This window comes from Misgurnus anguillicaudatus, chromosome 18 (genome assembly GCF_027580225.2).
Source record: "Misgurnus anguillicaudatus chromosome 18, ASM2758022v2, whole genome shotgun sequence".
Classification (NCBI taxonomy): Eukaryota; Metazoa; Chordata; class Actinopteri; order Cypriniformes; family Cobitidae; genus Misgurnus; species Misgurnus anguillicaudatus.
Genome location: NC_073354.2, coordinates 30226874 through 30247686, shown reverse-complemented (window position 1 = coordinate 30247686; position 20813 = coordinate 30226874). Strand labels below are relative to the sequence as shown.

At 37.1% G+C, this 20813-nt stretch overlaps 1 protein-coding gene across 1 annotated transcript; it reads right to left on the bottom strand.

Annotated features, from left to right (window-relative positions):
- Nucleotides 1-2800: 2800 nt before the first annotated feature.
- On the bottom strand, nt 2801-19177 carry scara3 (scavenger receptor class A, member 3). The gene is made up of 7 exons (XM_055185559.2): nt 18843-19177; nt 10522-10557; nt 10181-10225; nt 8207-8326; nt 6529-6609; nt 4149-5192; nt 2801-3911 (listed from the first exon to the last, which is right to left on the bottom strand). The coding sequence occupies exons 1-7, from the start codon at nt 18847-18849 to the stop codon at nt 3475-3477; spliced, it is 1770 nt and encodes a 589-aa protein (XP_055041534.2). The 5' UTR covers nt 18850-19177; the 3' UTR covers nt 2801-3474.
- Between the last annotated feature and the right edge of the window lie 1636 nt (nt 19178-20813).

The following is a 20813-nucleotide window of genomic DNA, read 5'->3' as shown; positions in this document are numbered from 1 at the left end:
TAAGAATGACAGAAAATGAAAAGTTGCCATTTTCTAGGCCAATATGGCTAGGAACCAGTGATGCGCGGGTTGATGAGCGGGTGCCTGCAGGCACCTACGGTCACCCGCGGTTACGAGTCATCAAAAAATATTTTTAATGATATTCGGGTGTGGTCAGTAGGATCGTTTGAAATAAAGATGCCAATTAACTATTTTAACTATCAAATTTATGCGTATGCATGCTTTATAAATGAGGCCCTAGGTGTGCATATCGAAAAATAATGCATACACTTGGAACATTTCTCAACCAATCAGAATAAAGCATTGATTAAAGACAGATGACATGATGGCATCACAAGCATATAATCTCTCTTTATCCCTCCCCAAACTGACACATACATAATGTATACATGCTGATACAGAGTCCCACATTGTATTGCAATAAGCAGAAAGAGATTTTATATTATATTGCTAGAATATTTATTGTCACTGAACCAACATTTCTATTCCCCTTTATCCAAAGGTGTCAAATAACTACAGTTCTAGTTCCATTGGAACTCATTAAAAAGCGAGAAGGTTAAAGTCTGGCTGTTGCTATTCGGTTTAATGATTCAGCTGCTTTCTACACAGTTACTGTTGTAGTTTAGTTTAGAAATTGTTTGGTACAAGTGTTCTCTGGATCTGGGGATTATATCATGAAATGTTGATTAAGTCACTTGCACAGCAATGAACCCAGAGAAAAAAACTTTGGAGTACATTTCTTATGGAAATACAGAGGAATTACTTCATAGGCTGAGTAAATAAGTGATCTCACATTATATTCAAATGTCAATCAAACAGCCCTAATGGTCTGTTTTCCCAATGTTCAATGTTTTTATACTGGGTCTGGATCATTAGATGTCAGACTTTAGTCTTAAAAAAGCAGCTCACTGTCTATGGTGAGAAAAGAAACATAAATCCCTATAAGTGACATCATGCTACTAAACCTGATAATATGATATTCGAACAAAGCATGCTAACATTTCATCATGTAGATCTCATTTCAACAAAATATCATTATTGGTGGTGTTCAGATATTAAAGAGACTTTCCATGTGCTACGTAAGGAATAACGGTACATTAACATGAGCGTAAGCCTTAACACTTCCCATTTACTTTAATGGGTGACGCAGCCTGATCTCACGAGAAATTGTTAATATTTTACGAGTTGGCTATTTCATATCATTTCATACAAAGTTAATTGTGCAAAAACGTACGATTCTCGTGTAAAAACTACAACGAAACTGAACCCCTAATCCCGCACCTACCCCTAATGTCACAGGGGTCAAGGCAAATGGATTCGACTCATGATTGTTATATCAACACAAAGGTAAGAAGTCCCGTTTATATTTTGCATGTTGTCATCTGGACTTCTGGGACAAAATACTACATTTATGATGCTAGAGCATCTGTATCTCAAAACAGAGACCATACACTGATGCTAAACCCGTATACCTTTTAAACAATGTATAGTAATGTTAATATTATTAATGTTTGTAGACAGTAGGCTATATAGATATTGTTAGCATGTCATCCCTCCCACGAATAAGTGCGCGTCGAGGGGGTGAACTTGTGGGTGAGTTTTAGCAGTCATTTGACATTGAGAATGAGGTGGCTAACAGCTATGCTAGTTTGTTTGCAGCGTGGTTTCTTTTGCAAAGCCAGTGACCAGCTACCGTACTTTTCGAAAGTTATACGAAATTTTTAACTGCTTTATTTTACAACTCTACATGAACTGAGTAATAGTGTTGTGCCAAACTAAAAGTGTTTCGCCAAACTAACCAAGACCGGGCCTTACCGACGAACCTACCCCTGAGTCTCTATCACTTTCCCAAGATACGGCGGACCTCCCGCTAGCTTCTAGCAATAACCATGGTGTCCACAAGCAGTATTCATTACCTACCGGGTCTAAATTTATGTAATTTGCGAAAATAATGCGTTTGAAAATATAAACGGGAATAGGTTAGCGTTGTCCAGGGCAAAATGAGTGCTTCATCACATCACAATTTACTCTCAAATCATTATGTGTAATGTGTTTCTTCTCCTGGAGTGTACTTATTAGTGATAGTTTTTTGCTTGATTTGTCTGTTGGCAATACATAAACCGTTAACAATAATATATAATAATATACAGTATATGGTCTGTACTGCTCGCGTGATACCATTGTGCGTGCGCACATGACGTTAGTAGTGGGGCGTGGCCAAAGGAGCAGTAGCTCATAAATATGTAATGACCACCTCAAAACAGTACAATCTGAAATGCCCTGAAACAGAGGCTACTAGAGATGGGTAAGAATCTTTTCCTACAAGCTATTTCGAGCAAACAACTTCTGAAACATGTTTTATGGAACTCATGCACATATTTAACTTGTGGAAAAGCAGGCATAATATGGACACTAAAAAATAGCAAATTCATGTTAATCAAAATATGCTGATTTTTTATTTGTAAAAAAATAATAAAACAAAACAGAATCATTTTCATTAGTAGTCTTTTGGACTATGGGACCTTTGGACCCACGCGCTTGTCAACGAAGTTGACTTAAAAAAAAGCTGCACGCTGAGCATGTCCCCATACTTTGTATTCATATTCCTATAAAATCCTTTACTGGAAAGGATAAAACTGTATGTTAACTTCAATGAATATGTTGTAAATTTGGAACCAAATAACAAATGCATACAAACCTTTACAAAATGATCAATCATACAAAAGGCAATAAAAATGAAAGTTCACTGCTATAATGAATGAATATGTGCGTCTGCAACTTTAAAATGATGCGTTTTATAAACTTGTGCATAACTGCACTATCTACTAGATGCCTAAAAATGATTTAATACATTCAAACACAGTAAAAATGTATCACCAGAGTGCCTGCTCTGACGTTTAACAAGTATGCAAATACAACATGGATGCTGCTGCACTACACATTATACTAAAGCAATAAAGCGCCATCCGAATTGTTTATCTAACACGTTGCTGAAAGCATGCTTTATTAAAAGTGCGTTGTATTGTACTAAAATCACAAAACACTGCTTTCTGTTCTTGTTGTCTTCAACCACAGGACATTCTTGTTGGTACCATCAACACTTTTTAACAATTTACACTGTAAAGTCTCTTTATACAGTTATCGCTAACCTGTCACTGTTACGTAATCAAATGATTACTGTCAGAAAATTAGTTCATTTCTATACAAATCCAATGGGTGGTAACAAACAATCAATGCTTTCATACAGCCTGGCTCAGTAACCATCAATGACACAAGCAAGTTCCTTGTTGGGAAAACTACATGTGGGCCAAACCTCACATTATTGTCTTGTTTTATAAGTGATCGAAGTGGATATGTGCAACCATTCACTAAAAGATACCTATTCACTCTGTCCAGAATGGCAGTCAGTGTATCAACATTTGGGAAAGGGAGTTTACCCAGTTTTAGAAACAGAGAGATAATATATCTGTCTGTTCATGACCTTTGGGCAGATTCCCCTGGTAGTCCTGGTGCTCCAGGTGGCCCCGTTGGTCCCCTAGGTCCTGGTGGTCCTATCGGTCCAGGAAGCCCATGTATCCCTGGGAGACCAGCTTGGCCCTGGATTCCTGGTGGTCCTTTGGGGCCAGGAACTCCATTTCTCCCAGGAATCCCCATATCACCCTTCTGTCCACTTTCACCACGAGGCCCTGGTTGTCCCAAAGACCCCTTTTCACCTTTAAGTCCTGGACTTCCTTTCATCCCAGGAAGTCCCGGCGCACCTTGATCACCCTTAATTCCGATAAGACCTTTCATCCCTGGAGACCCACGGTATCCTGCAAGTCCTCTGTCTCCTTTGATGCCCACTGGGCCTATAGGTCCTTTGCCCCCTGGTTCTCCCCTGTTTCCCTTTGGACCTGGTGGACCAGGTACACCTGTAAGAAAGGATGAATCATGAATTTTGTTTGATTCTCCTATGAGCCAAATAAGATTACATATCAGATTGTTCCCTTGAAAAACAGTATATAGTAATGTAACATGTATCTTCTAGGTTTCAAGAGATGTCAACCATTATTAAACTGTGCAGAGTTTGTCTGCAACCAAAGTCCTTAGCAACAAAATGTATTTTTGTATCAGACACTTTAAGAAAGATGATACAGATAGGGCAAAACCTTTCAAAATAGTGAAGTTCTGGATCAGCTGTGAATGATTGGTGTCCACCAGCTTCATCTCCTCCACCACCATAGAGAGGTTCCTCACATCAGCATCAAGCCGCACGCTCAGCATCATGTACTGCATCCTGAGAGTGTCAGATAGATGAAGAAGCAGCAAGACCGTGTTGTTCAAGTTCTGTAGATCTTCTGTGTGACTCCCCAGTCTGGATTGGCAGGAGGAACTCTCGATGTTAATGTATTTGTACATGCTCTGAACGTGACTGACGGTTGCGTTAATACTAGAGGAGATTGTGTCGATCTCCATTTTAATGGAGTCCATTCTTGTGTCCAGGGTCAGAAAACGGTCCTTAGTACGGTTCTTGTAGTAGGTGGCATGGTACTTAAGGTCATGCATGTTCTCCTCATGTTCATCGACGTAAGAAGAAATATTGTCTAGTTGCATCTGAAGGTTCATGACCTGCAGGGTTAGGTCATGGATCATCTCTGAGCTCATACTGATCCGCTGGAGTGTAGTAGAGATGCCATTTTGAATGGTCCTCACGGTTTGCGTGGTGACGCTGGCATTGGATTTTAATGTGTTTAAAACTCTACTGTAGTTCTGCCAGTCCGCTGTTATTTTCTGAAGCACCAAGGTCTCCTCGTCGGCCTTCCTTTGAAGAGCACCTATCCACAATGCACTGAGAGCAACGGTTGTGTTGACCTGTTGCATCGTGGCCTTCAAATCGTATTGATCTTCAACAAGGGTTTTCATTCCTTGATCGGTTTCGTTGATGACAACCTGCCAGCCAGTCACCTGATTCAGGTACTGGCTGAGAGATTGGTTTATATGTGTGATGGTAATTCCAAAGGCCTGAAGATCTCGCATCATTCTGTTGCTGGATTGCGTCAGACCTTGCTGTGATTGAGCGGCCTGGCCCAACTGATGCTCCTGACCAAGAACTTTCTTCTGGATCTCCTCAAAGTCCTTTTTCAATTTGGCGATCTCGGCTTGGAATTGTGCAACATCTAAGCAGTTTGAATAATTGTTTGCTGTGCGGAAATCTGCCAAAACAGAAAACGCCAAACCATTAATCTCTTTTCTCTTATATTGCAGAAATGAAAGATGATGTCCAGTAAAACTGATGTGAAATGCAAAGACGTCTATGTATGCACAGCTGTCATTATTTGGATAATAAATGTTTTCTCATGAGGTTGTGCTCTCACCAACCACAGGAAGTAAACCGTAAGATCAGATAAACACATTAGATACGAGATCTACTTTAAACAGAAGCAACTGTGTGAGAAAACTGCTCTAAAGGATTACTCCACTTTCATAGAAAAAATCGTGATAATTTACTGTACTCACCCCATGTCATCCAAGATGTTTATGTCTTTTGTTCATTTGAAAAGAAATTCAGTTTTTTTGATTAAAGCATTTCAGGATTTTTTTCCATATAGTGACTTTGGGGGACCTTAACAGTTTACAGTTTCAATGTAGTTCCAATGCAGCTTTAAAGGGTTCTAAGCGGTCCCAACCAAGGGAAACGATCAGTGTTTGAATTGAGGGGGGGGGGCTGGGGTGGTTCCGGACCCCCTATAAAGCACAAACATATAAATTGGAGGGGGGGTCCCCTGGTTTTCATTAAAATTAAGATAGATTCATTTAAAATTTTCATGCTGGGCTGCCACAAAGCGGTACTGTCTATTTAGGTCTTAATTTTGCAATAAACTAATGAATTAAACTAGTTAGGGGACCCCCTTATAATCTTTGACATAATCTGTTGACATCATTTGCACACTAAAAATGATCGTCATTTTCGCCAAAGGTTCCCAGCACGACCTTACGTATTACGTAATCATGGACCGTTTTAAACAATAAACTGATACAAAGACATTAATTAGTATAATTCCACGTACAACAATGTCGGAACGCTCCTCTTTTTCCACACTTGTAAACACTGGAGCAGTAGTTTTGCATACGTCATGCGAGACCTTTCGACGTAATTACGTAATATGTAAGGTCGCTTTAGTGCGTCACACGGACAGTGCAAGATGAGAAGTTGTGGTTTAAAAGTACTTGTTATTTTAGGCTGAAAATGACGATCGTTTTGCTAAATTAGACCCTTATGCCTCAGTTGGGATCTTTTAGAGCCCTTTGAAGCTGCACTAAAACTGCGATTCCAAACCGCATTGAAAATGCAAACTGGTGAGGCACAACAAAGTTCACTATATGGAGAAAATCCTGGAATGTTTTCCTCAAAAAGCTTAATTTATTCTCGACTGAACAAAAAAGACATAAACATCTTGGATGACATGTGAATGAGTAAATGTTTTAATGAAAGTGGAGTGTTCCTTTAAGATTCTCGATCTTAAAGATAGATCACAAAAAAAGTCATACCTTTCATGCTCTCCTGGACTTTGGAAATCTTTTTGTTGTAAAACGATTCCTCTTCAGATAATGTGTCAACTCTCCTAAAAACTATCAGAATGTATTCACATTAAAAATAAATTCAGGTAAACAAACATTGGAATATACAATTTTTTAAATTTGTGCATAATATATTTTTGTTACATAACACCACACGTATGACGAAAATACTTTAAAATATTACGTTTTTCAGAAGTGATCTCAGGGAGCCGTTGCCTTTTCAAATCAATGTGTTGGGAATTCTTTCCAGAATCCGTACAGACCAAGACTTAATCTTGGACTACAGGGACTGGTAAAGTGTGTAATGGATCGTTGCATGTGGTTGTAATTTATATACCAGCTGTATTTGTGCAGAACACCTGCTGTATTTAAAAGGTGCTGAATGGAGATTTTCTATAGATTTCTGAGATGTGCCTGAATTTTTATTCGGTGACACTTCTTATTCTGATTAAATTCAAATGCCGGTGTAAATTAAGTTGCTTAGTATAATTGTGCGCATATTACACACATCACTGCTTGTTACATAACAACATTTTTGTGGAGTTACAGCAATACAAAACAGATGCATGCTGCATCATACTAAAATACCTTAGATCTGCTTTGTTTTTATCATCTTACCATGGCGTTTACATTCCTGATTTGCTTTACCACAGTTTAACTATGCCGTGGCAGTATTATATCCTGTCAGTTACATTTCAAGCATGATTTTATTATAGAAGAATGTACTCAATGCAAATGAAGAAGGTTTGTAAATTGTAAAACTACAAGCACGATGCCCAGTATTTTCATGTAAACAAATATTATTTTTATGTTGTAGCAATGTGTCTTGACACTATTTTCTTTAGCTTAAAAACCTGTTACTTGGTGATCATTGCACATCAAGCACTTTTATGTTCTTTATTGCAACTAATTTCATTAGTTTTTTGTTAATTCAAGGTAAAATAAACAATTGAACTGTTCACAGGCTCTGAAGTGGCCTTAGTAAAAAAGTCAAAAGTAGAAAATGATTTAACATTATGCCTACTTAGTTTGGACAGGCAACAAACTTATAAGTAATATTTTTACTGCACTGAAAATGCAGCATGAAGTTAAAACAACTTTAAACAGTCAATTAAACCTACTATTTAAACTTTTGACTTGTGATAAGTTGACAAAACGTATAAAAATAAGTTGAAATTCAGTGGCGGGCGGTGACTTCTCTTCCAAGGGGCGCAAATTCAAAATATGTGTTCGGTGCGTCATGTGAACCAACGTGGATCATGCATCACGTCAAAATATGTGCCTGCTGCACATGTGTCGAAAGGGTTTATGATAAAAGAGACGCTCGCGTTCACAAAATACTCGCAAGACACAAACTTAACAGTAAACTCTGATTAAACATGAGATTATGGGAGTATCTGGCAAAGTGAGTGTCTCTCTTTTATCATGAACCTCTTTGAAGAGTCTGCAGCAGGCACGTATTTTGACAAAACACGTGATGCACATAAGTTTACATGATGCGCCGAACACATATTTTGAAATGACGAGCCACACACATGACAGTCACTGTTAAAATTGATTAACTTAATTTGTTAAGTTAAAGTAACATAAAAATATCTGTTGATTTGATATTATTTTTATAGCTTGTGCCGTGTGGTGTAAAACTTACCAAGGGATGCCAAGATGGCCACGGCAATGATGAGCAAAGCTAAAAAGCCATACAGCATTTTGACAGCTAGCTGGAGAGAATGTGACTGCTGACATTTCATACATCCACCTCTTGTTCTCCCTCTAGATACAAAAACATACTTAGCTCTCATACACCGTCCCATTGTCATAAACAAACAATTATAACTGCTATAACGTCTTTGGCAGCCTGGTCATAGATATACATAGATGCTACATTTGACCACTCCAGAAACATCGTAATGGGCAACATTTCACACAACACTTTATAATCAAAAAGTAAAAAGAGTTAATAATGATGTAAAAACCAATGAGATTTAAATTTGTGAAATAATGGGATAATATTTTACACACTCTAAAAAAGTGTTGTGTCAAAATAAAGCTAACCCAACCCGCAATTTAAGCAATTTTGAGCATGGCATGGTTGTTGGTGCCAGACGGGCCGGTCTGACTATTTCAAAATCTGCTCAGTTACTGGGATTTTCACGCACAACCATTTCTAGGGTTTACAAAGAATGGTGTGAAAAGGGAAAAACATCCAGTTTGCGGCAGTCCTGTGGGCGAAAATGTCATGTTGATGTTAGAGGTCAGAGGAGAATGGGCCGACTGATTCAAGCTGATAGAAGAGCAACTTTGACTAAAATAACCACTCGTTACAACCGAGGTATGCAGCAAAGCATTTGTGAAGCCACAACACGCACAACCTTGAGGCGGATGAGCTACAACAGCAGAAGACCCCACCGGGTACCACTCATCTCCACTACAAATAGGAAAAAGGGGCTACGTTTTGCACAGGCTCACCAAAATTGGACAGTTGAAGACTGGAAAAATGTTGCCTGGTCTGATAAGTCTCGATTTCTGTTGAGACATTCAGATGGTAGAGTCAGAATGTGGCGTAAACAGAATGAGAACATGGATCCATCATGCCTTGTTACCACTGTGAAGGCTGCTGGTGGTGGTGTAATGGTGTGGGGGATGTTTTCTTGGCACACTTTAGGCCCCTTAGTGCCAATTGGGCACCGTTTAAATGCCACGGCCTACCTGAGCATTGTTTCTGACCATGTCTATCCCTTTATGACCACCATGTACCCATCCTCTGATGGCTACTTCCAGCAGAATAATGCACCATGTCACAAAGCTCGAATCATTTCAAATTGGTTTCTTGAACATGACAATGAGTTCACTGTACTAAAATGGCCTCAACAGTCACCAGATCTCAACCCAATAGAGCATCTTTGGGATGTGGTGGAACGGGAGCTTCACGCCCTGGATGTGCATCTCACAAATCTCCATTAACTGCAAGATGCTATCTTATCAATATTGGCCAACATTTCTAAAGAATGCTTTCAGCACCTTGTTAAATCAATGCCACGTAGAATTAAAGCAGTTCTGAAGGCAAAAGGGGGTCAAACACAGTATTAGTATGGTGTTCCTAATAATACTTTAGGTGAGTGTATATATATGATTCTGGCCAACATGACATGGCAAAAATCTCTTAACCAATGGCACGAGTTTGGGGCAGAGCTATCTGTTTGTATGACCATTAGCAGATGGTGGGAGTCTTCAGGAAAATCCTGTTTTAATATTTTTTGTGCACAATTTAAATGAACTACCACAAATAACATGAAAGTACACAACAGTGTCCTACACAACACAAAACACACTGTGACCCTTCTCTAAATGAATGTTACTAATAGAGTTGTAACTTTGAAAATGAAACTTCTCAGGGACCAAACCTCATTCTTGGATATTAGAAACAGATGTACAAAACCACTCATAAACAACAAAGCAGTGGAGACTACATGTTCACTCCTATAAACATGGTGATAGAAGTGTTGAAGTCAAACCACTCATTGCAAACAAAAACAGCAAGACCACACATATAAAGGCAAATGTGTAATGTCACAAGAACAAAAAGCTTATTTATATAAACGTAATAGAGATAAATTTTTCTAACCTCTAAAAGAAGGATTTTCTTCCTCTTCACCAGTTAAGTCCTCATCTGCAATGAGAGATTGTACAAAACATGAATAAGAATGTATCATACTTAAATGTTATCATAATCCCATTACATTATTGTTCATCGTGTTGGCTAATTCAACACAGTTTCCACCATCTCCCTTTTGCACGAAATGGAAACATTATACTGTTGTATTTTCAGAAAAGATTAGGCTATTATAGGAGCATAACTAGATCCATTGCAGCAATTCGTGCATATTTTTGTGTACATCTATCTTATACTCCTACTAAGAGAGTAACATTACAAACAACCGTGAATAAAAGAAAATGTCAACGTACCATTAAAAAGCTGATTCTCGTAGCCACAATGGTTATCTGTACAAAAAAATAAAGGTTAATGTTTGTGTTTGCATATACAGGTCATTATTAAAACATAAAGACATCTCCAGATTCATAAAATATAAGCTAAAATGATGTAGGATCTGTTTTCCAGGACTCTCTTAAAGACACAAATACTCAACTTGGACCGACTCGTACATAGTGAGGTCATTGTTGGACAGAACCGTATATTAGCACAATTACATTGAAATGGTGAGGGAATTGTTTTCTTGTTAAATTTGATGATTTATTACCTCTGGGATCAATAAAATTGGACTGTAATATTTTAATGTGTCAGATAGGCGTGTCAAAGAAAGTTGCTGAGTTTGTTTTCATGGCATTGCGAGTAATTTTGTGTATATGTTTTAGCCAAATTTTGAATTCAGTGTAATTGTATAATTTATTTATTTAAAGGAACAGTATGTATGAAATGTATATGAATTAATCATAAAATGGTCCTGATATGTCACTAGACATTAGGAAATCATTTTCATTTCAAATACTTATATCACTGACAACAGTGGTCTGGTCAGGATATTGTCATTTAAAAAGTGGAGTTGCAGCCCTCAACTGATGTTTATGTTGTCATTTTGTGTATCGGCCACCAGTTGTGTGATTGCAGTACCAGTTTTAACCACAAGTTTTGTGATTGCAATACCAGTTTTGGCCACAATCCTACATACTGTTCCTTTAACGTATTTTTGCAATAAATTTACCAGTTACCAATCCTTTGCAAAAACAATTATAAAAACCACTCCTATTCCCATGGAATGCATAAAACGATACCTTAAAGGGACACTCCACTTTTTTGAAAAATACTCATTTTCCCATAGCTCCCATTTAAACATTTGATTTTTACCGTTTTGGAATCCATTCAGCTGATCTCCGGGTCTGGCGCTATCACTTTTAGCATAGCTTAGCATAATCCATCGAATCTGATTATCTGACCATTAGCATTGCGCTAAAAAATAACCAAAGAGTTTTGATATTTTTCCTATTTAAAACTTGACTCTTCTGTAGTTACATCATCTACTAAGACCGACGGAAAATTAAAAGTTGCGATTTTCTAGGAAGATATGGCTAGGAACTATACTCTCATTCTGGCTTGATAATCAAAGACTTTGCTGCCTTACCATGTATGCAGGAGGCACAATGATATTACACAGTGCCCGAAAGTAGTCCCCTTAGTAACTTTCAATGGCAAGGGACTATTTTCTGGCCCTACGTAATATCATTGCGCCTCCTGCAGCCATGTTACAACAGCAAAGTCCTTGATTATAACGCCAGAATGAGAGAATAGTTTCTAGCCATATCTGCTAGGAAATCGCAACTTTTTATTTTCTGTCGTTCTTAGTACACCATAAAACAAACACGTCATCATCTGAGACAAAGTATAGTGACAAAACGTGCTTTATAGTTTGTCTTTTTAGGGCTACTGTAGAAGGATGGTGGCGCGAGATGGCAACTGTCATATAAGTGGACCCGCGCTGTATGTATCATAGGTATTGAAAAAAATAAAGTTCATTATGTAAGGTCTTTATACACCGCTGATAATATAGTTACGTATTTTATATTTCTGTCAAGAAATCCTTCTAAAAGTTAAACAATGCTTAAATCTGCGTGTAAATGTAATGAAGAAATGAAGACACAAGAAGAAAGGAAAAAAAGATGAAAATGCAGAGGCGTCTCTTTGGAAGGCTGCAATCTAGTTGTGGTTCATCACAGATTCATTGGAGTCCAGCCTGACTCTGCTTAGAAAAATAAAGTTCATTGGGCAACAACTACATAAGGGAATAAAACCGCTATCTGAAGAAATAAAGAGATGCAGCTTTTATCCGAGAAGAAAAAAACATATGGAGGGGAAACCAAAGGAACACCAGAACATCTATGATGTTCAGATGGTAGAGCTTTGTGTTAACAGCGCAAAAGTCGTGGGAAACAGATATACTGGAAAATGTATAGCTTACTGTAAGTCACTTTGGATAAATGCATCTGCCAAATGCATAAATGTAAATGTATGTCTCCAAGAGTATGCCAGTCATCAGCACCAAAGCTTTCAAATTTACATTTATGCATTTGGCAAACACCTTTACCCAAAGTTACCAAAGCCAGTGTTTTGGGGGGGGGGGGCAAAAGGGGCACTGCCCCCAGACCAGAGCCAATTATGATTGTTTGAGCTATTAATGACTAGAAATTTGAGAATTCATATTTTATTTTATTAATCCTAATATTTTAATGGGTAAACTAAGTAACCTAAGGCTAAAATAGGTGTAATTAATTGAAATCATCTTTAAAAACCATGAAGCAGCACTTTCTCGCTAATCTCAAAGCATGCAGTATCCTTGTTTGCTGGTAGGTGCCTCCCCCAACCACAAATGCAATGTACACATTTTATCAGAAAATGTTCACTTATTTTACCTTTTTTAAATCAGACAATACTTTTCAGCAAACATCTTAAAGGTGCCATGTTATATAAACATCACAGTCTCTCAGTGTAGACATTTGCACCTGCTTGGCTTTCTGCTTGTTTTAAATGTCTTCCATGGGCCATTTTTCAAACCCTGGTCATGATTTGGTATGCAAACCAGACCCGCTAAGCTCTGAGGTGAGATTGTTTATGTCCATTTCTCAAACAGCTGAAGTCAGGTCTGCAGAAACCAAAAGGGGTAAAAGCTCGGTGAGGAAATGAAGTGTGAGGATTACTGGAATGTGTGCAGTTAAAGCGTCTCTGAGACTTTACACTTCCCCATCAGTCGTGGCAACACAGGTGGATCTGAACTGGCTCAACATTGGCCCTAATTTGTGGTAATGTAGGTTTTGCCAGCAGTACAGAGGAAAGGAGGAGACCCTTACAGTCTGCTCTTAAAGTCTGCAAAACATCCTTTTCACGGACGTCAGGAACTTAAGCTTATTCAGGCAAACAGAAGGAAATCTGAAAGGCATAGTTATGAAGAGACAGAATGTTTGATTTATTTAAAGGGTCATTTAAGGTACTGGAGAGAATGGAAAGTCTAGTTTTTTTTAAATCTGAAAACATTAGGTGAATATGCTAGTGTTGTACAAGATGTGAAGTCAAAATGTGATGTAAGAGTTAAATAAGTTCAGAGTAGACGGTCTCACTGTATGTTTTTACATGTTATGCAACCGTGAAATACATTAAATGGTACTCAGTTGCTACAAGGTCATGATCAGGTTATGTTACATGACTCTTAACAATGAACATACATTAAGTTAACCATTATAAACCATGTTTATTAAACACCAAAAAAAGAAGTATTGTTTTATCTGTCTGATACAGTGTGCTTAAATAGATTTCCTAATCTGAATCACATCAGTGTGGTATACAGGCAAATAACAGACTGATCACAAGGAAAGATGTGTTATAGTCACAAAAAAATTATTAATTTATTTGTGTCCATGACACGAAATTCAGCTTTTTTCCGTGTCCGTTGCACGACTTTCTTTTTTGTTTTTATTTTAAGTATTGTTTTCTCATAGTTGTTTCCTATATTCTTACCATTGTTGCTTAATCACATTAGTGTGGTAAACTCTTTCTAAACTTCTAAAATTCTAAACTGCTAAGAATAAATAACAACAAAGTTCTTTAAACGTAGTTTATTTATATAACAAGCAAAAAAACAACACATAGATTACCTAGGAAACCAAAACATTTGTTATTTTCGACGAGGCATTTGTTCAAGAGATCAATTTAGCAACTAGTCAGACCATTAAAAAAAAAAAACCGGAAGTAAAGTTCGGATCCATACGTGTATCGAGTCAGCGCACGTGCGTCCGATAAAACCATCTATAAAACCGATAAAACCGTCGTGTTATAGTCACAAAAAATGTGATTAATTTATTTGTGTCCATGACAAGAAATTCACCTTTTGTTGTGTTAACGCAAAAAATTCTATAAATAGTTTTTTGTGTCCGTTGCACGACTTTCTTTTTCGTTTCTTTTTATATATTGTTTTCTCATAGTTTTTTCCTATTTTCTTATCATTGTCGCTTAAACACATTAGTGTGGTATACAGGCAAAAAACAGATTAATCTCACAGAAAATCGTGTCAGTCACGAAAAATTTAATTAATTTATTAGTGTCCATGACACGAAGTTCAGCTTTTTTCCTGTCACTCGCACAAATTTCTATAAATAGTTTTTTGTGTCCGTTGCACAACTTTCTTTTTCATTTCATTTTATGTATTGTTTTCTCGTAGTTTTTCCCTATTTTCTTACCATTGTCTCTCAATCACATCAGTGTGGTATACAGGCAAATAACAGACTGATCTCACGGAAAGTCGTGTAATAGTCATGAAAAATTTGATTAATTTATTCATGTCCATGACACGAAATTCAGCTTTTTTCTGTGTCACTTGCACAAATTTATCTAAATAGTTTTTCATGTCGTTGCACGACTTTCTTTTTCGTTTCATTTCATGTATTGAATTCTCATAGTTTTTTCCTATTTTCTTACCATTGTCGCTTAATCACATTAGTGTGGTATACAGGCAAATAACAGACTGATCTCACAGAAAGTCGTGTTATAGTCACAAAAAAGTTATTAATTTATTTGTGTCCATGACAAGAAATTCAGCTTTTTTGTGTCATTCGCAAAAATTTCTATAAATAGTTTTCCGTTTCCGTTGCATGACTTTCTTTTTCGTTTCATTTTATGTATTGTTTTCTCGTAGTTTTTCCCTATTTTCTTACCATTGTCTCTCAATCACATCAGTGTGGTATACAGGCAAATAACAGACTGATCTCATGGAAAGTCATGTTATAGTCACGAAAAATTTGATTAATTTATTAGTGTCCATGACACGAAATTCAGCTTTTTTCCTGTCACTCGCACAAATTTCTATAAATAGTTTTTCGTGTCCGTTGCACAACTTTCTTTTTCATTCCATTTTATGTATTGTTTTCTCATAGTTTTTTCCTATTTTCTTACCATTGTCGCTTAATCACATTAGTGTGGTATACAGGCAAATAACAGACTGGTCTTACGGAAAAGCGTGTTATAGTCACAAAAAATGTGATTAATTTATTTGTGCACAAAAATCAGCTTTTTTCATGTCACTCACAAATTTCTATAAATAGTTTTTCATGTCCGTTGCACGACTTTCTGTTTCGTGTAATTTTATGTATTGTTTTCTCATAGATTTTTCCTATTTTCTTATCATTGTCGCTTAATCACATTAGTGTGGTATACAGGCAAATAACAGACTGATCTCATGGAAAGTTTGTTAAAGTCACAGAAAATTTGATTAATTTATTCGTGTCCATGACATGAAATTCAGCTCTTTTTCGTGTAACTCACACAAATTTCTATAAATAGTTTTTCGTGTCCTTTGCAGCACGACTTTCTTTTTCATTTCATTTTATGTATTGTTTTCTCATAATGTTTTTCTATTTTCTTACCATTGTCGCTTAATCACATTAGTGTGGTATACAGGCAAATAACAGACTGATCTCACGGACAGTCGTGTTATAGTCACGAAAAGTTTGATTAATTTATTTGTGTCGAACGAATTTCTATAAATTCGAGTGACATGAAAAAGACATTTTCATGTGCGAGTGACATGAAAAAGACATTCGTGCTCAAGGCACAAAAAAGCAGGATTTCGTGCCATGGTCACAAATAAATGAATTATGCAAATGTCAATCTTAGACTATTCATTAATTATAACACCCTCACAATGTGCGATTTGTCTGCTACAGTTCATGCTATTAAACGTTAACCCTTCAAATACAGCAATATTATATATTTTGTTGAATTACCAAGACAAAACGTAATATACAAAAAATAAACTAGAAGATTTCTTCAGTCACAGCCGAGGCTCCACAAATCCCTACAATGTGTCAAAAGTTAGGTTGATATCTTTAATATCTCCAGAGTTAATGAAAGATTTCCAGAGGATCCTCCTGATCTTATCATATCTGCCAATGGAAAGTCTCAAATATGATTCATATTAAACTTAAGAGGCTTTGATAGATGAATTGGTGTATACAGTATCATTTTCATGCTTCCAAGCGGATATCCCAGCTAAAATGGATAGCACACAGGAAACATACAGTGATCGTGGTATTATGTGACCAGATGAACGCAGTGGACTAAAACTTCTGACAAGAACGCTGAGATAGAAATTGGAGATTTTAGGCAGGGTCTTTCCAAACCACAGGGATTCAACCAAGACAAGTGTCTCCACAGTTCTGGTCGATGTACAATTGTGGTATTTTTACAGTGCATGCGGTTTCACTCAAAGCAATGAAATGCTGAGAATTTACTGATGTAGAATTCAAATCTAGAGTTCAAACAATTGAAAGCATTTTTATAGTATTGTTACAGTATTGTGTAGTTTGGAAATTAAGAAGATAAAAACTGGTGAACTTAGATACCTACATGTTTACTGGCACACATGGTAGTGTTGTAGTCAAGACCACCCAAACCGAGACCAAGTCATGACCAAGACCAAGACAGGCCGAGACCGAGACAAGACCAAGACTTTAAAGGGTCGAGACCAAGTCAAGACCAAGACAGGCCGAGACCAAGTCAAGACCAAGACCAGTGCAAGTCACTGCATTAAAACACTTATGCATTAAAACACTTCATAGCATATGATTAGGCACTTCTTGTCTGTGTGTGTGTGTGCGCGTGTGTGTGTGTGCGCGTGCGTGTGTGTGCGTGTGTGTATGCCATCAGAGAAGTTGATAAAATAATCAAAGGCATTGCAAATATGTGGGAATTTATCTTTGTCTATAAGCAAATAAAAGTGAACAAACACTAAAGAGCTGAAATCAACTTAACCATTTATTCTGAACTGTCTTTCGATGGCTTGCCATCCACTTAACACAAGGCAGGTGCTTTTAGTAATAAATTTAGAAAAATTGTCATTGGGAGAAATATAACAATGCTTAAACAATGCCAACATCATATGCCAAACCTGAATAAACTGCATAAAATGAATGATAAAAATAAATTTGTGATGTGCCATCAGTTGTGGTCTTGACCCGTCTTGAAATAAAATTCTGAGTCCTCTTTGTCTGAGACGGATAGGAGACCGAGTAAAAATGTGGTCGATTCCAAGACCTTTAAAAAGTGGGTCTTGAACTATCACACTAACACATGGGTCGCCTTAATACACATTCCCATTTTACAGCTTGTTTTTGATGCCAGAAGTTTTTAAAGTCAACCCTAAAAGTCACAAAACACAAATTGCCAGCGTTTTGTGTGCGATTACAACAAATGCGACCCTGGACCACGCTTTCCATTGATGTATGGTTTGTTAGGATAGTACAATGTTTGGCTGGGATACATTTTTTTGAAGATCTGGAATCTGAGTGTGCTAAAATATCAAAATATTGAGAAAATCACCTTTAAAGTTGACAAAATGAAGTCCTTAGCAACACATATTACTAATGATAAAAACATGTTTGATATATTTACGGTAAGAAATGTACAAAATAGGTACACTGTAAAAAAAATCTGTAGAAATTACAGTATTACTGGGTATTGCTGCCAGTAACTTACTGTAGATTTTACATTAATGTTATTTACTGGCAACAGTTTGTTCAAAGTTAAATGAACAGGAAACATTTTCAGTCTTTATCTTCTACAGTAAGTTACTGGCAACCAGCTGCATAATTACAGCATTTTTTTTACAATTTGACCCATACAATGCATTGTTGGTTATTGCTACAAATATGCCCATGAAATATTTGGCCTTTTTAAGTAAAATGAGAAGAATTTTATTATAAAGTGCCAAACAGTAAATATATCGATAAGAACCTGTGAATATAGCTGAAGAAATGTATGCATATGTGGTTTGCACTATAGCTCCACACCTGCTACTCAGATACCACGAGGAACACATTAGGAACCCTGGCCTTAAATGATTTTGGGTTATGCATTAAAAAAATGTATAAATTATTTTCTATTAATACAGAGATCTTCATCAAAGGATGTTCATCTAAATGTTTCACTTGCTTAAGTATGTTGACAAGAACCAGCATCTAAAATATACCCCGCAAATATAGTTTACATAACCCTAACCAAAAATTCAACAGCAAAGAGTGTCAAGCTGAGAGTGGTGAAGGTATTATATAATGTATTTTTAAAGTAACAGAAAGACAGTCTTGTATCCAACATCAACAGTTTCCTGGTCTCTCTCTAGACCTTGCGGTCTTTAATGTTTACTGCCAACACGTTTATGCCGGCCAAATAATATGCATGCTTCCCATGTGGCAAACCATCACACATTTGTCAAAGTATAAACTTTGCTTACCTTTCATGTTGACTCTAAAGCAGTCCCAGTAAGGCTCAGGCGAAGACTTGAGTTTTAACTAAATATCTTATTGCACCTGTTTGTCGGTCCAATCAGAATCCAGATTAATCGCCGCTATGACGAAGAAGCATTCTGGTTTGTTTACATCAATGAAAGATGTCCAAAGGGTGTTATTGGAACAGCCATCAAATGTGACAAGAACAAGAAATGCACAGCATCCAACAGCCGTTGTCTACGGTGGATCCGTCTCTAATCCGCCACTTTGCTTTAAGAGCAAGAGAAAGTCATACCTCGGACAGTAACCATGTGTAGGTTTGAGAAACATGAGAGGGAGAGGGAGTGAATGTTTCTGTGTGTGGGAAAGGGAGGGGATAGATGAAGAGAAAGGAGGAGAAAAGGAGGTGGTGGGACTGTGCGTGTGTTTCATAGAGTCGGTCTTCAGCACCGGCCTAATTGTTAACAAATGTCCAGTATGGAGCAACACGCACCTTTATCTTCTGAGGCCTGTGTTGTTGGACATCTTCTTTGCTTTATGTTTGCCATATGGGACAAAAAGGGACCTGATGTTCCCAAACATTCTGCATTTTGCTTCTGGGGGGGAAATAAGCAGCTATCAAAGATGCAATGTGCAGATTCACACTTTTAACATGTTGTCTTATTTAAAGACGGTGCAAGTGTGTTTAAAATTGCTTTTAGGATTTAATTATTCTTGGATGCTTTCAAAGGCGAAATCCATATGCCAGTTTAAGGAATTATTTACATGATCTTTCTATACATAAAGAAGATCATTTGAAGATAAAAGAGTATAAAAATATGTCTTGGTGAGTTGAAATTAGGGCATTTTTTATTTTTTGTGCAGATTTTTTAAGACCGGACAGGAGCTTGTAAAAAATATTTGATTTTCCATTGTTTTTTAAATTTATATTGTGGGAAAGTCTTTGACCACCACCAGCTTTGTTGTTTTTGCAAACTTTCAGACCAAAATACCTTCTTCAGGCCGAAGTCAGTATTAAGTGTGATCTCTCTTGGCATTAAACACATCTTGAACTCTTTTAAGGAGACTGAAGTCCTGAAAACATTAGATTAGAATTAAAGAGCACCTATCGTCCGATTCACGATTTTACATTTCCTTTGGTGTCTAAGTGTGTATTAGTACATTTTAACGATATTCAAAAGATACATACACCAAAGTAAACGATGACATGAGTTATAGTCTCCAATGAAAATCTCTCTTTTTTTTGAGTACAAAAAACGCACGAATTGTTGGCAACAGTTTACTTCCTAGGATTGGTGATGTAGACAAGACCAACAGTATCATAATTCCTCACGCTTCGGACTTACAGCCTGTAAGTTAACTCCTGTTAGCATTGCATTGTGAGCGAATCGTTCAAACATGGTAAGAAGCATCACATTTCAAGATGACGTCAGAATTATTCAGGCCAAAGTAAACGATGACATGAGTTATAGTCTCCAATGAAAATCTCTCTTTTTTTTTGAGTACAAAAAACGCACGAATTGTTGGCAACAGTTTACTTCCTAGGATTGGTGATGTAGACAAGACCAACAGTATCATAATTCCTCACGCTTCGGACTTACAGCCTGTAAGTTAACTCCTGTTAGCATTGCATTGTGAGCGAATCGTTCAAACATGGTAAGAAGCATCACATTTCAAGATGACGTCAGAATTATTCAGGCCAAAGTAAACGATGACATGAGTTATAGTCTCCAATGAAAATCTCTCTTTTTTTTGAGTACAAAAAACGCACGAATTGTTGGCAACAGTTTACTTCCTAGGATTGGTGATGTAGACAAGACCAACAGTATCATAATTCCTCACGCTTCGGACTTACAGCCTGTAAGTTAACTCCTGTTAGCATTGCATTGTGAGCGAATCGTTCAAACATGGTAAGAAGCGTCACATTTCAAGATGACGTCAGAATTATTCAGGCCAAAGTAAACGATGACATGAGT

What these genes read in the sequence shown, in the direction of transcription:
- scara3 (XM_055185559.2), bottom strand. An exon ending in CGAGAATCAGCTTTTTAATG is followed by an intron (nt 10,226 to 10,521) that starts GTACGTTGACAT and finishes CTCTCATTGCAG; the next exon opens with ATGAGGACTTAACTGGTGAA. An exon ending in AGTCCAGGAGAGCATGAAAG is followed by an intron (nt 5,193 to 6,528) that starts GTATGACTTTTT and finishes CTGTTTTGGCAG; the next exon opens with ATTTCCGCACAGCAAACAAT.